A 16100-nucleotide genomic window follows, 5' to 3' on the forward strand; every position below is an offset into this window, starting at 1 on the left:
ACTAATCTTTTAGAGTTCACCTCCTTTATCATTAACGGATTCCAAGGTAACTTGCAGACGGATGTTATTTACACTGACTTCAGTAAGGCATTCGATTCTGTAAACCATTCTCTTCTTGTACAAAAGCTCAACGTTCTAGGGTTTCCGCGCAATCTGTTGAGATGGATTTCTAGCTACCTGTGTTCTAGGTCTCAAATGGTAATTTTCAAAAACTCCCTATCTTTACCTGTTATGGTTACTTCTGGAGTACCACAGGGTAGCCATTTAGGCCCCTTACTTTTCACACTCTTTATTAATCACATGCCTCTGTATTAACAAATTCTCGAGTACTTATGTGTGCGGATGATGTTAAACTCTGTGTCCAGTATAAGGACATTTTATTTCACTCTCGCTTGCAATCTGATCTCAATAGCTTTCAGTCATGGTGCTGTGCAAATATCTTACACCTTAATTCCTCGAAGTGCAATGTAATCACTTTTTATCGCTCCAGCCCCTTCCTGGCTCCTTACACCCTCTGCGATAGTTCTCTTGAGATAATTACATTGGTTGATGATCTAGGTTTTAAACTAGACCCCAAGTTAAAGTTTTCTGAACACATTTCTACCATGGTAAATAAAGCCATGGGTGTGCTTGGGTTTATAAAGAGGTGGTCAAAGGAATTTGATGACCCCCATATAACGAAGACTCTCTATGTCTCGCTTGTTCGTCCGATTTTACAATACGGCTCATGTGTATGGTTTACAAGTCAACATACATCAGGACCGTATTTAATAAGTACAGAGAAACTTTTTATTATTTGCCCGACGGGGCCTACCGTAGTAGACTTCTTTTAATAAATCTTCCATATTTAGTTGCGTAAACTTTACGATTCCCATTAGACCCACTAGAAACTATATTCCTCTGTTACTTCTACTGTGCAGATCGAATTATGCCTTGCACGAACCCTTTAGGGTTTTATGCTCGGATTATAATTCCCTCTACCACATTATATCCTCAACTAACTCCCTTCCTCTTCTTAAATCCCTTACACTAGCCTACATTTCCCGTAGCTAGTTTCATTTTAGTTTTGTCTTGTTTCTGATTTTGATAATTTTTGCTTGCTTAGCTATAGTATCTCTAGTCTAGTTGTGTTTAGCTCCAATTTTCCTCGAATATTAGCCTAACATCTATCTTTCCTGCATGCTCGCGACCAGTTCGGTAAATCGCGCCGCGCGTCATGCGGCAGCGCCCCTCGGTCGGTTGGGCGGGAGGAGGGCTGCGCTCTGCTGGGTTCCGGGCGTAACAAGCTTTGACTTGGTGTCGCATGGGCCACTTGATAGTTCAGTCATTGCATATCAACGTCCAGACAAGTAATAAACATGCATTAATTATTCCACGTGTTACAAAAAACAAAATATTAAATCCCACAAAGGCGTAGCAACCATTGATCTTTTTTTTCATGATTTAGAATTTTAATATGTATAACCTAAATTTTTTTTTCTCTCTTTATATTTACAATCTGTTTGTTTAAACAATAAGTAAAACAAGTAAAGTAAAACAATTAACAGAAATAACACTTTTCCAATGAGCCCTGCTATTATATATAACATCTTTTCAGTTTGTTGGATTTATCTATCAGGGATATCTAGAATGTGGTATCTTTTCAGTCTTCTTACTGTTAGGCTATTGTCTAATAGACTTAAGGCATAATTATTTTCGTGGTTGTGGAGTCTGTCGATGTATTTCTTTTATAATCCGTTTAGGATACATAAATTAGATTTTATTGTGGCTGTATATACTTTGGGCTTGTTTGGAAAATACCACCGTACTTTTGTGGACACATGATTTTCCTGCAGCTTGCCCAGCCTTTAAATAAATATTGCGCTTTTTTCCGGCACACCATCAACTTGATTTAATTGTTTTAAAATGTCTTTGTGAGACCATGGTATCGATGAAAAATTCGTTTCTGGTTATTTTTTTATTATTGGCACACGTTCTGCATAATTTATAGTCCCTGTTGTGCCTTTAGCACCCAAGGTTAAACAGATATTTTGGTATTTTTCTGTAAAGAGTCAAAGGATTTTTGTGCGGCACGCCTGTGGGAGGATGGGGTGAGGCTGTTTGGCTTTGTGGGCTAATATTTTACAAATGGTGAAATGATATTTGATCGATAGATAAGGAATATGATTCTTTATAGGTAGATGTGTGATCGATTGAGGTGTTCTGAGAAAATGTATATATATTATTTCCCCATTAGTTGCCATATTTTTGTTTGTAAAGGCATTCATGGGTGCCTAACATATGTAAATATTACGTCTTAATACTGTAGAAGATTTGAATGGGCTTTGAATATAAAAATGTCTTGATAAATTTCTAATTAATCCCCCATGTGTATTTCCCACCTTTAACCACTCCAAAACACTCTATAATTTTAACGTTAAAACGCATGTCGATTGCTTATGCAACACGTCTTTATTTTTTTGTTGGTGCGTTTTGCCATCCGCGTGTGGAAGCTCTTTACAATTTTTGGAAGCTCTCTACAATTTGTGGAATAACACCCACTAATTTTTTTAATGCTCAACAGTTGTAAATCGCATAGCATGCCAAATCGCATGACATTTTCACGCATGATGTGCAAACACACACACTGACACACATATGCATCATATATACATATATATAGTATGTATGAGAGAGTGGGAAAATTGTTTGGCATTAATCATCGTTGGACTTCCCGCACAAGCCGCAAATCGTGTCAGTCACACACAGACTGGAATTTGACCATTTTTTGTGCCAAAAATGTATAACTGCCAAACGAAAAAATATTTTTATACCCGGTACTCGAAGAGTTAATAGGGTATATTGTATTTGTGGGAATAACGGTTGTATGTAACGCACAGAAGGAAACGATTCCGACCCATAAAGTATATATATTCTTGATCAGCATCAATAGCCGAGTCGATGGAGCCATGGCTGTCTGTCCATCTGTCCGTCTTGTTTGTCGGCTAGTTCTCAAAAACTATAAGAGCTAGAGCCACCACATTTTGGCTCCAGACTGCTTGATGCTGACACTGAAACCAGTGTATTTCAAAAATTAGCCCCGCCCCTTTCCGCCGCCGCAAAAGGGCGAAAACCTCCTAAATCTACTGTTTTGAGGATAAAGGAAAACTAAAATATTTGAATCCGATTGGATCATTATTATATGAATGAAGAAATTAATTTCCAGAGGCTAAAGTCCAGCAGCTTATATTTGTTTTTTGCACATTCTCTCATTCACACTCTGCTTCGCGCAATGCCGCGTCGCTGCCTCTGACACGTCTCTGCCTCTGCCGCGTCTCTGCCCTAACTCTGCACTGTGATGACAAATGAAGAAAAAATGTAAAATTTGACAAATAACCGGTAAGGTGCAGATGTAGTACTTAGTGCCGGGTATAAGAGTTTTGACGCGAAGGAAGCGTCTCACACGTCCCTTCTCGTTTATTTTTCTATTGTATCAAACAAGAAATGAAAAATGTTCTACAAGCAGCTTATTTTCTTTGAGTTGTAGAAATGATGGGCACAATAGAAATAAACGTCAGTGCAGAGACAATACAAATGTCTCAACTTTATTATAATTTTACGATTGTACACAAATTTAGCCAATCTGCAAATTTTCTGTCGATTTGTTTCAAGTTTCCCATGCAATTTTTAAAATTTCCGCTTAAATGCAATTGAAGTTGAAATCCTATTTTGTCATTTCTTCTTCACTGAGTTTAACTTTGCATACAACTCTGAATATCCAAACCTTAAGTTTCATCCTAGAAACTTGAGTTGTGAGATAGTGCACATTGGTAAGCAAAGCAAATTACAAGTATTGAAAACTCTACAGATTGCATAAGGTCGTATGTCACCCGGGACATCCTCTCGTGTCCTTTTTTTTATCTGATTTTTGCAAGAAAAAGTTTTAAAATTCCCCATAGTGCATAGAGAGGAGGAGAGGGTCTCCATGTGTGTGTGGGGTCCATGCGTGTACCTGCTGGGGCGTAATAAGTGTTTGGCCAAAGGCCTCAGCGGCACATCCACCCACACACATACACTCTCATGTATAGTCACGCACGTCGAGTTTCGTGTTAGTCTTTTACGTGATTAGTCCCCCATCACTTGTCCCGGAGGTGAGTCGCGCAGAGAGCGGCTCGTTCAGGTGTATATGAAATTATGCTTCAATTGATCCATATTTAAGTGGGCACGCGTGAATAACTGTTACAAACTTTATAATCACAAGTTTGTCTGACCGTTTTGCACACCGTCACTTATGTCACAAATTGCAAATTGATGAAGTTTTCTCTCTTTCCTGATAATAAAGTTATGATATATTTGGGGAGCGGAATAATGAAATTTTACTTGAATCTTTCAAGGCAAAACTATGATAATTTCTACGGCAACCATTCTCCAAAGAAACTCTCAGCGTATAAATAAAATGAAACCACTTGAAAAATTATTTACTACTATTTATATAAAATAAGTGCCAATGGCAATTCAGTATACCAGAATTCTTTTTGTCTACTCATTTGGCTAGAGAACAAACAACTTTGTAATTGAGAATGAAAACAGCCAAGTAAATAGAATTAAGCAAAGCAATGGAAAAAAATATATGTGCCAGGGATCTGAAAAAACGGACATAGGGAAGCGGTCATAATGGAATATCTAAGATGCTGACTTGACTCTGTAGTCTGCTCCTTTCTCGCGGGATGTGCTGTGCGCCCTCGCCACTCGTCCAGTTTTCGACTTGGGATTGTAAAAAAGACAAATACAAGTATTATTGGCATGCTAAAAGAGGGAAAAGGGTGGAAATAAGATAAAGTGGAAGAGGAAGCCTTGCTAACTCCACATAGTAGCACATTCTCTGGAGCATAGAAATGGCTAATGTACGAAATATTTCTTGGTTTTGCAGCTACTTTTTTTCCAGCAGCATCATCCTCTACTGACTTGCCTGAGCTTCTCTTTTTTAATGCACTTTTAAGGGTATGCTCAGAGATGTTTCAAGAGTTGTTTGCAACTCAGAAAAGAAAGCTTGGACGATTGATCCTTAATAATTAATTAAAGAATGTTCATGCTTCTTTTTCTTTCTGAAAGGCTCCTGAATCTTTTATTAAATATGAGTAAAAGTATCAATTATCTGCTAAAAAATGATTGATAGTAGCACATGTCCTTAAAGAGTAAAGTTTTTATCTTCAAATAGTTCCAAAATTTTTTTTGTATTCCATTATAATTATTCCACTATTCAACATGAGAACTAAGGTGAAAATCGATCAAAAACATTGCTTCCCTTGAACGATTATATTTTCTAGGGTATCTTCAGTATCCATCCCTCAAGCCGTCCTACTATTTTATGTTTATCCTTAGTTTGCTTTACTTTTTCTCTTGGTTTAGCTGAAATCTTGCATTCTTTTATTCATTTCATGCCATTCAGACTTGTTCTCCACTAGTTCCCTCCCTTGTCGTCCATTCGTTTTCAGCTGAATTCAGTTTTGTTTGTTGCCCTCTCTATACTGACACACACATATTTTTACAAACACTCATACACTCATCTGTGCACTCATACATTGTTGTGTTTGACGGGCGCCACTACAGAATAGGCAGCTGGTGAGGTTGGGTGCTTGGAGGGGGCAGTTCATTGAATTGGTTTGCTCAATACGCTACCCAAAAGTTTAATTTTAGTTTGCCAAGGGGGGAGGGTGTTAGACGGAGTTATATAATTTTGTATAGATACAATTAGTGAGCAAATACACTACCATTGACCGCTATCCGGTGTTAAGGGAATGAAGATTATGCAACTAAATTCTAGTTTTTATAAAAACGGTATTCTACATTTTTCTTACAATAACAAATGTAAAAAAATAACTATTTCAATCTTATATACTACCTGAATTTTTATGATTCTATATAAGAATGTAATTTATTTTTATTTGAAGAGCTTTGCGGTATTACCGTGACTGGATTTTCCTTTTCATTTCTCGACATTCATACCTTATCCCCAAAGGAGTATACCCTCCTGCTTCTCAGGAATAATTAATGATTTATTTTTGTGACTTGTATAGTTTCGATGGAGACCATAACATGGCACCATACCCATTGCCCCACACAAATTTCATCTACCAAATACCAGGCTCCTCTCCGTAGTTCCTATAGTTGTCATGGCTGCTATGTACTTATATATACACACATACATGCATATATGTACATATATATTAATATAGGGTATAAGAAGAAAGAAAGCAGAGAAAGCAGCGGGGAGAAAGAAATTACGGTAATGAGAGTTGTCCATTTGTGGTAATTAATTTTAATGCTGGAGCAGAGGCGACGGTTGCCAATTTCAAGAACAGAAAACGATGTCAATGGACATTTGGCGTCACATTTGTGGCTGAAGCACAATGGTGGAGCTAGCAGCATAGGGGGGGAAACCCGACAACAAAAAAACCAACAAACCTAGGAAGCCGCATCCACAGCCGCATACAGTCACCACTTAGAAAATGGCCCACAGCCAGCAGGAAAACTCTTTTTGGACATTGTCCTGGACTATTTTGATATGGCTCCGCCTGTGCCGCAAAATGTTGCGCTTTTAATTAGTGCCAATCCAGTGTCTGTGACCCGAAACACCTGGTGACCCCTGTGCGCCCCTTTAAGCCAGTGAGTCCATCAATAATTTATGACTATGAATACTTATGACTTATGAACAACAATTTTAAGAAGGAAAAGTGTGAATTTGGTTGACGGCTTTTGTGTCGATTCATTCCAGTCAAGATTTAATCTTTGTATCAATTTGTCGGCAAAGTCGCCTTGCGTGCTGCTCCTTTGACTACCACAAAAAAAACGGTTCTTTGTTGTAAATGGGAACAACGGTGAACCCCCCAATCCCAATCCCTAACCTAACCAACCCTCCCCAAACACTTTGTAAGGTCCGTAAAGGAAGGCCTTTGCGCAGGATTTGCTTGTTGTTCGCCCGGCACCCACTTTTCGAGTGGATTTATTGTTACGTGTAGTAAATATTTTTTCCTTGCCTCATTCGAATTTTTGTCTTTTTTTTTCCTTGGCGCTGCTTTTCCGTTCGCTCCTTTTGTCCGTTTGCAATATGACTTTGGGACCCACAATGTCTTTTTATACCAGGTACTCGAAGAGTAAATAGGGTATATTGTATTTGTGCACAAAGTTTCCGACCACATAAAGTATATATATTCTTGATCAGCATCAAAGCCGAGTCGATTGAGCCATGTCTGTCTGTCCGTCCGTCTGTCCGTCCTGATGAGCGCCTAGTACTCAGAGAGCTTGAGCCACCAAATTTTGCATCCAGACTTCTGTATGCTCACACTGTTACAAATGTATTTAAAAAATGAGCCACGCCCCCTTCCGCCGCTGTAAAAGGGCGAAAACCTCCCAAATCTAAAGTTTTGAAGATACAAGAAAACTAAAAACGTCAATTCCTATCAGATCACCAAATTGGGATCCGATTGGATCACTATTATAGCCAGAATGCAAATTATTTTCTTCATTCTGGCAATAATAATGATCCAATCCGATCCGATAGATAGATATAGTTTTTGCCTAGATTTAGAAGTAAGTGAACGTTGTATGCAAACGAGTATATAGTAGTGTGGATAGGGGGTAGAATAGAGAAGTAAGAACTTAGATATATCAACGGATAAAACTGGGAACAAAACGATTTATTTAAATTTTAAATATTTTTTGAGGTAGTCCTTAATCTATTTGATAGTTCTTGTGTAGAAGATCATCATTCATAAAAAAAAGTGTTTGTTTTAGAGAAGGGCATACCCCAAAAGTATCTTAAAGTACTTGCTAATAATAGAAACAATCATAGATGTAGGGCACCTTTCTTAACACTACCTATAAGCGAGATTATTTCTTATTAAACACCCAAAAATGTTGCATTAAAAGATGACATACCTTTTTTGCAGTTACAACATAGTACAACAACATTTTGGCCACCAAATGATTTCCTTTATTTCGCGACCCCCTCACTGACACTTCCCACTTCTGTTTGCATTTTCGCGAGCAATTAATAAATGGGAAATGGTCTTCATAAAAACTCAATTGAATGTTCGATTTTCCTCTTTCTCTCTCTAGCTTTCCCAATTTGTTCCATCCTTTCCATCCCAATTTTGAGATGGGTAATGGGCGGTGTGGAGTCGAGAGTGTGCCCTGCCACTTGCCACTTGAAATGCCTGTCTTTTGTGCAAATATCACGTACCAAAAATAGCAGTAACCTACAACAGAAATACGCTGGACTACTATGGCATTCTCTTTCTGGGAAACTCTTTCTCTCTCTGGCTCCACTTGTTCTTCACTGCTTTATGCTCTTGTATGACTCTCTTGGGATCCTCTGTCTGTTCCATCTGTGCTCTCTCCAACTGGGTTCTTATCTTTATCGGACTGTTTGTACGCTTAGAACAGGCGTTAAAATTAGTAACACTCTCGTTTAATCCGTTTTCCGGTCTCCACTCTTTGCCTGAGTCTGTCTTTGGTTCTATCTCTCGTTTTCCCTTTCGCTCTCCCGCTGGCTTCCCCTCTATTTGCTCCTGTGGCTCTCAGTTTTCTGTATTTTGGTTTCTGCTCCTGTATCTGTTTTCTCACTATCTGGCGACAAACACTGGACTCTCTGGCTCTGTTTGGTTCTGACTCTTATTCCCTCTCCAATCCGACACTGCACCCTCCTGCCCCACCTCTTGACTCTCCCTGAATATTCGGCATGTCGTGCATTTTATTTCAATTTCATTTCGATTCCATTTTTGAGTTAATGACTTCAGGACATGCAAAGTATCCAACGGCAGCCCCATCCCATTCCCATCCCATCCCGCCCCCTCCTGAAACACAAGCAAAAAAAATAAGTTTATTCTGGCATTGCATGGCGAGGCTCCTCTGTAACTGCTACCATATCCGTACATATCCTTCATAATCCTTACACTTAACAGGCATCCCAGGCCAACCATCGATGATATTTATTGACAAAGTTTTTGGCACATAATTTTTTTTTGTTACTCTTCTTTTATACGTGTATTTATACTTTTATTTGAATTGTTTTTATAACCGGTACTCGAAGAGTAAATAGTGTATATTGTATTTGTGCGAATAACGATTGTATGTAACGCACAGAAGGAAACACTTCCGACCCCATAAAGTATATATATTCTTGATCAGCATCAATAGCCGAGTCGATAGAGCCATTTCTGTCTGACCGTCTGTCTCAGTTCTCAGAGACTATAAGAGCTAGAGCCATCAAATTTTGGCTCCGGAATGCTATTTCAAAAATTAGCCCCGGCCCCTTCCGTCCACGCAAAAGGGCGAAAACCTCCCAAATCTACAATTTTGAAGATAAAAGAAAACTAAAAACGCCATTTCGTAGGGAATGACCATATCTATCAGATCACCAAAATCCGATTTGATCATTATTATAGCCACAATGATGATATTAATTTCCAGTGGCTAAACCCACCCCGTCCCGCAGCTTATATTTGTTTTTTTGTACATTCTCTAGTTCCATTCCGTAGGAAATGGCCATATCTATCAGATCACCAAATTGGGATCCGATCGGATCATTATTATAGCCACAATGGAGAAATTAATTTCCAGTGGCTAAACCCACCCTGCTACGCAGCTTTTGTTGTTCTTTTTACATTCTCTCATTCACACTCTGCTTCTGCTTCACTCCGCCCCTGCCTCTGCCCTCCCTCTGCCGATTCCTCTACCGACTTTTAACCCACCCCGTCCCGCAGCTTTTATTTGTTTTTTTTTTGTGTGCGGGCGCTGCCTCTGCCGCGAGTGTGCAGTGTGTCGGTTTAGGGAAGGGCGGCGAGCTAAAGGAGGGTGTTGGTGTGAGAAGGGTTGTATAGATGATGTATAGATGACAGATAAAGAAAAAATGTAAAATTTGACAAATAACCGCTAAGGTGCAGATGTAGTCCTGAGTGCCGGGTATAAAACTTGTGACGCGTAAGAAGCGTCTCACACGTCCCTTCTCGTTTTTATTTTAGATTTTTTTTTTTTCCTTTATGGTTTAAGTTTTTTTCGGTCCCACCTTAAGAACATTCTAATATATCCATAGTTAGCTTAACACTTAACTTTGTGATAGATTTAAAAAGTTTTTACCCATCGATACCCACATCTCCCTTTAAATATCAAATATTTTAACCCTTCAAGCATATCCATTGCTAGGGTACCTAATCCTATGTCAAAGCTCATAGAATCCTCCTTCAAGCCTTTTTTTTATAGCCTACAAATAGTTTTTCTTTATACAGGTTCGTTTCAGTTCAAATAAACTCTTTTTTATGGCATATTTGCCACATAAAAGCCGGAACCACCACGAAAAGCCTGAACCATAACAGATCCCCCCACAAACCGCCCATAGCAACCCATATGGAGAGCAGAGTGCGTAGTGTGTCGCGACTCTCGAGTTGCATATACAACCTGAAACGATAAACAAACGGCTAAGCCCTTTTGGCCACTTACAGGCAGTTAAATAGCATTAGAAAGAGACACTAGAATGTGCTACTCTACACCTTCTGTACTCTACCTCTTTTCTCTCTCTCTCGCTCTCTCTCTCTATCTCTCTCTCTCTCTATCTCTCTCTCTCTCTCTCTTACTGTCCCTTTCCCAAATGCGTTATTGTGCTTTTGACAGAGTATATTTTTGGAGGGATGCTGACATTTGACCTTTGCTGTGCCTTTACCTTTACCCCTCACATGTATGTGTGTGTGTGAGTGCTACTGCGAGTGTGTGCGTTAAGTGTTTGCCATCGAAAATTAATGACAAAGTAATGTCAGTCAAATGGATAGACAGCAGCAGACAATCCGACAGGTTAGACACAAACACAACACAGGTCCCCAAAGCCCCCGAACGTATGGACCAGGCCATAACCAGAAACACATGCAGACACAGAAACAGAGCTAGAAGCTCCTCATCATTTCGGAGCGGAGCGACCCGAAAGCCCAAACAGCCAGTACTAGACAAGTAACCATCTAACCGTCCATCCATCCATCCATCCCTTGTCATGTCATCGTAGCTCTGTTCTGTTTCTATAGCGACACTCCAGTTTCCCAGCTCATTTTGGCATTCTTGCATTCCATTGTATCAGTTATATGTATGCCCTCCTGCCAAAAAACCCTCCTCCTGCTGTTCCATCTTTTTGTGGCAGCAACCTGTGCAACCTTCTCTCTTCTTGGCATACGGAAATGTTAGCTCATTGACGTTTTGTGTGCCGCCTGTCGGCTGTCGCTTTGAATAAATAGCTGACGTGACGCAACAGACACATTATGCAGAACAGAATATTTTGTATATATGTATATTTGGATATATACCTTTGCTCTACAAATCCAATAATCAACTGGCACAAGAGTAGCATTTACCTTCAACCTTCGTAAAACTCACCCCTCCCCTGACTCCTGACTCCACCCTACCACTCTTAACCCCCTCTAGCTCTGCTCATCTTTGACAGTCTAATCGTCTGTTGGACTCAGTGGCAGCATCCTGGAGGGGCGTGAAGAAGGTACAAAGAGGCACAGCGGGTACCTGACCTAACCAACCGTGCCCCAGTATTTATGCAAAAACTGTCTGCTGAGACTCAGCTACCCCAATCCGCCTCTTGCCTTCTGGCTCTGGCGTGTCCCTTTTGTTCCTAGCCTGGAAGCAGCACTTTTGTTTCTTGCCCAGAAGTCTTCCTTTCCTGCCCTGAAGTCGCCTTCCTTTTCGAGGCTCCTGCCTAGATGGCTGTCTGATGTACTCCCGACTGTCTCCTGACTCTGTCTTTGAAAATTGACTCGACTGTCTGTTAGATTTCCCTGGCAACGGTTTAGAGTGTGTGTTTCAGTGGGTTAGAAACGGATTGGAAGTGGATTTAGGTTTTAGAATGGTCTTTAGAGAGTAGATCTGGAAACAGTTTGGTAGGAAAAGTGACAGGTTTCAGTTCGGATATGTTCAATAATTGATAGAGGAACCAAACTAAGCTTATATTAGATCAAGGTTAAAGACTCAAAAGTGATAAGAGTAATAAATAAAGATCATTTTATGTTCTCACGGTGGTACTTACAAAATTCAAATTAAAATTATTTAAATAGCCAAAAGTTCAGTGAATTAGTTGCACAAAGATCAAGCAACAAAATACCTGTAATCCATCAACCACCCAGGAACCTTGGAATAACAAGCACCCTTTCTAGTACTTATAATTATGGAAAAGCAAACAGAAAAAACCCCACACTACCCACTCTCCCTTCTCCATTGCAAAAGCCAATGTAGCTCATAAATTCATCATTTCGCACCACTGTGCACATTAACTAAATACCTTTACAATGACTTCCTGCCATGACGATGGCAACGACAAACAGAGTCAAAGAAAGAGAGAGAGGGAGAGAAAGCTCACATAAAAGTATATATGTACATGGAGGGAAATGGGAGGAGTTGGAGTGAACTCCACGACATTTGAAGTACAACAGAGGAGAATAGAAATCATGGGAGAGGCATGTGGCAGGATGACGATGGATGGATGCCTGATGGAATGCGGGAAAGTGAGTTATTGAAACTGTTTCAACTCATAAATAAATAATTACCGGGAATCGCAAAATGTTTGTGCATAAAATGTGTTGTGTGCATGTCTGTGTGTGGGTTATTTGCTAATGTTTTTCCTTCCCCATTGAACCAAAGTAAAAGTACAGCTCTGTAACCCCCAACCGCACAAAATACCTAACTTCGTGCCAGGGCATGGTACACCTGTCGTCAGCATGGCCGGGCCTCTGCTCGCTCAGTTGTTATTTGTTTTTCTAACGCTAATAGTACAAGGGTCGCCTAGGCTTCGAAACATTTCCATTAAGGGAGCACACAAAACACAGTGAAAGAGAGCGAGTGAGAGAGAGGAAGGAAGAGAGGAAACACTTGAAACTGGTGGTAATAGATACTTAAATAATAATTTAGTAGCTTTTGATGGACACTCTCTATGCCCGCTGCTCTTCCTTCCTCCTCGCTCCCCTCTTTTTGCGTACTTTTATTGCCTCTCTACACTTTTTTTATCGGACATTTCATCTTTACATAGACTTCTCAGAGCTCATCCTGCGACACATACCCAAGGCCTCCACCACTTTGCTCTTGGATAACCACTTGGATAACATCTAAACTGCAATCCAAATGGCTTGTGGGGGGATTGCTGTGGTTGGTTTTTCTTTGGGTCAGGTCATGTTTCATGCAGGAGATATGTATATGGAATGAGTATCCGTTCCGGACTGCTTTACGTTGCCCCTCCTCCTGCGTGTGAGTCTTTGGATTTGTTTACGGCTGCTGATTCGTTTTTACCATTGGATGCCTCTCTCTCCATCTCCCTCTCCCGCTTTCTCATTTTCTTTTGCTTTGTGGTCCATTTGGCGCTGATTTGTCTTTAAGATTGCCAACTACGGCACATTTCAATGTTTTCGATTTGTTGTTCTTAACGGATTGTGTATTCAGAGGTGTTATAGTGGGTGGCTTTGAGGGTGCTCTGAGGGTGTCTCATGAGTGCTCTGTGGGTGTTTTGGTGTTCGCCTGGGACCTTGGCTTAGACAGAAAGTTGTTAAGTCGATTCAAGTTTGTAATTTGCTGTCGACTTGTGTATATGTATTTATGGGCAGATATGTAGCCAACGATTAGGTGGAACAACGATAATAACTTTGGCTTACACAATGGACTCTCCTTGACCTGAACACAGGAGGCTGTGAGAACTAAAGGACGCTGAAAACGTTTAAGGAAGCAACGTTTAAGTGTGTGTTTTCTTCAGGGATATTCGGATTAAATGAGTTCTTGACTGAAGATAATTTCTTTTCCAATTATACGTAGTTAAGAGGAAACCTTTTCTAATAATATTCAGAGAGGTAGAATTGGTGTTATAGTCACAGATTGATAATCCCCTGAAATCCCTGAGAGTACTTTCTGTGCTGGAAACACTTGTAGCCTCGTAAAGCTGGAGCCCCATTTAAGCCATGATTACGTGTGTTGTTAGCGAGCGAAAATACAAGTATATTTCCACATTTGGAAAATTGAAGCACGTGGACATGCCGCGACACTCCATAAAGCAGCAGCATGAGAAGCAGAGTGGGTATGAAGAAGAGCAGCAGCAGGAGCAGCACGCAGACAACGCATAGCATGAGCGATACTCCCGTCTGAACCCTTGACACGACACTGTGACATGGCATGGAGATTGTTTTCAATTCCTGGGCACCGCTCCCAACAGACTGGCTACGCTTTGCAGTATACGTGATGCGTGTCCTAAAGGTTAATGTGGCTTCGGAATGAAATCCGAGAGAAATCCAGGTAGACCGAATGCAAATTGTTAACGTGACTAACGTTGATGGCGCGTGCGAGAGAAAACAATTTATTTCGAATATGTTAGCTAGAAACCCCGCAATGTACTTGAACCCCAAACTGAACCCAGACCCCGAATATGTCAAATATGTGAGACAGTTTAGTTTAGTTAAACCATCGCTTTACAACATGAGCTAGCGGGATTCGACTGGATTGAATGGGTAAATAATAGAAACGATCAGTGTTGCGTTTTAATATATTTTTGGAATAATATTTGAAACATATTTGTGGGATTCTTAGTACTCTGAAGTAGGTCTTGACAAAATGTTATTTATTTAGTATCCCAAATTACAAGTGAACATAAAATGTTGTATCTGCTGCACGCCTATGAATTTGCTATCTATTTGCTAAACTCCGGTTCAATGGGAATACTCAGACGACTCCACTTTTGAGATAGATTTGGCCCCCCTAGAGGAAGAGGGGATGAAGTTTATTATGCGCAATGTCGAGCCTGAACCTCTTATGATCGTTGCAGCCATTCGGAAAACGAATTGTATGCCGAAGTGCACTTTATTCGCTTCACACTCGATGGAATTCTGTGGCTGACCGATAAAAACTTAAGCGATGACGAAGAGGATGAATTTGTCTCCTTCTAGGAGCATTTCTCGTTAATATATTTGAATAAATGTTGTGTTTGTAGAGGGGGCCAAATTACAGTTTTCTTTTACGATCCACCGCTAATGCTGTGAATCAGGGTCTGCTTCATGTAAATGGGAAGAAATTATTGTAAGGATTTCACTAATTTCGCACTTTTATTTTGCTCTTACCATCTCTTCTGTAGACCACACTTTGCCTATTGGAAACACATGCCGTTTTTGGCAAGAAACTGAATGCCAGCCAGGCATTCGATGACACATGGAACACAGCCTCCGATCTGGAAAATGAATTGGAAGTAAGTAGTCAATAATCAAATCAACCGAAAATGGAGACCAAATTGAGTAACTCCATTTTTCAGCAACAGAAACGGGCCAAAAGCAGCAGCCAGGGTGGATCATCATCCTCCTCGTCCTCCTCGTCCTCCTCTAGTGGTGGACCTGGTCAATGGTCCGCCTGGTCGGAATGGTCCACTTGTTCGCGCACCTGCGATGGTGGAATTATGCAACAAATGCGTAGATGCAGCAATCCGGGCAGTTGTCGAGGAGAGAGTGCGCGGTACCGCATCTGCAACATGCAGCCTTGTCCGGACCAGCAGGACTTCCGCTCGAATCAGTGTGCGGCCTACAATGATGTGCCCTACGATGGGACGCTCTACAAATGGATACCTCACTACGATTACGTAGAGCCCTGCGCCCTCACCTGCAGGTAACCTAAATGGTGGCTTGTTGCACACCTAATCGGAGCGCTCACAGCTGCTACACACAGTCCAGTGTCAAGAGAGTCCTGAGAGCCCAGAGTCCAGTGTGGCAGGATATGCACTCATTATTCATCAGGGCTTCCGTTGTTGCCTCAAGTGGTGGTTCCCTTTCATATCCGGCGGTCTACAGCAATTCCACTTCCCACTGCCCTCTTCATCCGCCCTCCTCCATTCATTTGTGACAATAAAAAAGCTGTTTGCTCTTTGTTTCTTTTCTTCTTCTAACAGTCGTTTTCTCCCCCTTTCTGCGGTTCAAATTAGTGGCAGAGTCGTGTTTTGGTTTTGGGGTACTGCGGTTTGAAGCTTCTGCGGTTATTCCAGCAGTTATTCACGGAAAAAATATCTTTCATTTGAGTATATTTCAATAATGAACGAGTAGGGACGTTTGTGAGACGGTTCG

The 16100-nt window shown here is 40.7% G+C and overlaps 1 protein-coding gene across 1 annotated transcript in view; it reads left to right on the forward strand.

Moving 5' to 3' along the window:
• LOC117591137 (protein madd-4) overlaps nucleotides 1–16100 on the forward strand; it is an 86466-nt gene that overhangs the window by 29758 nt on the left and 40608 nt on the right. The window contains exons 3-4 of the mRNA XM_034284248.1: nucleotides 15128–15238; nucleotides 15302–15648. Coding sequence (XP_034140139.1) covers nucleotides 15128–15238; nucleotides 15302–15648 — 458 coding nt within the window. The remainder of the gene's footprint in view (nucleotides 1–15127; nucleotides 15239–15301; nucleotides 15649–16100) is intronic.

The sequence above is a fragment of the Drosophila guanche genome, unplaced genomic scaffold (assembly GCF_900245975.1).
Source record: "Drosophila guanche unplaced genomic scaffold, DGUA_6, whole genome shotgun sequence".
NCBI lineage: Eukaryota > Metazoa > Arthropoda > Insecta > Diptera > Drosophilidae > Drosophila > Drosophila guanche.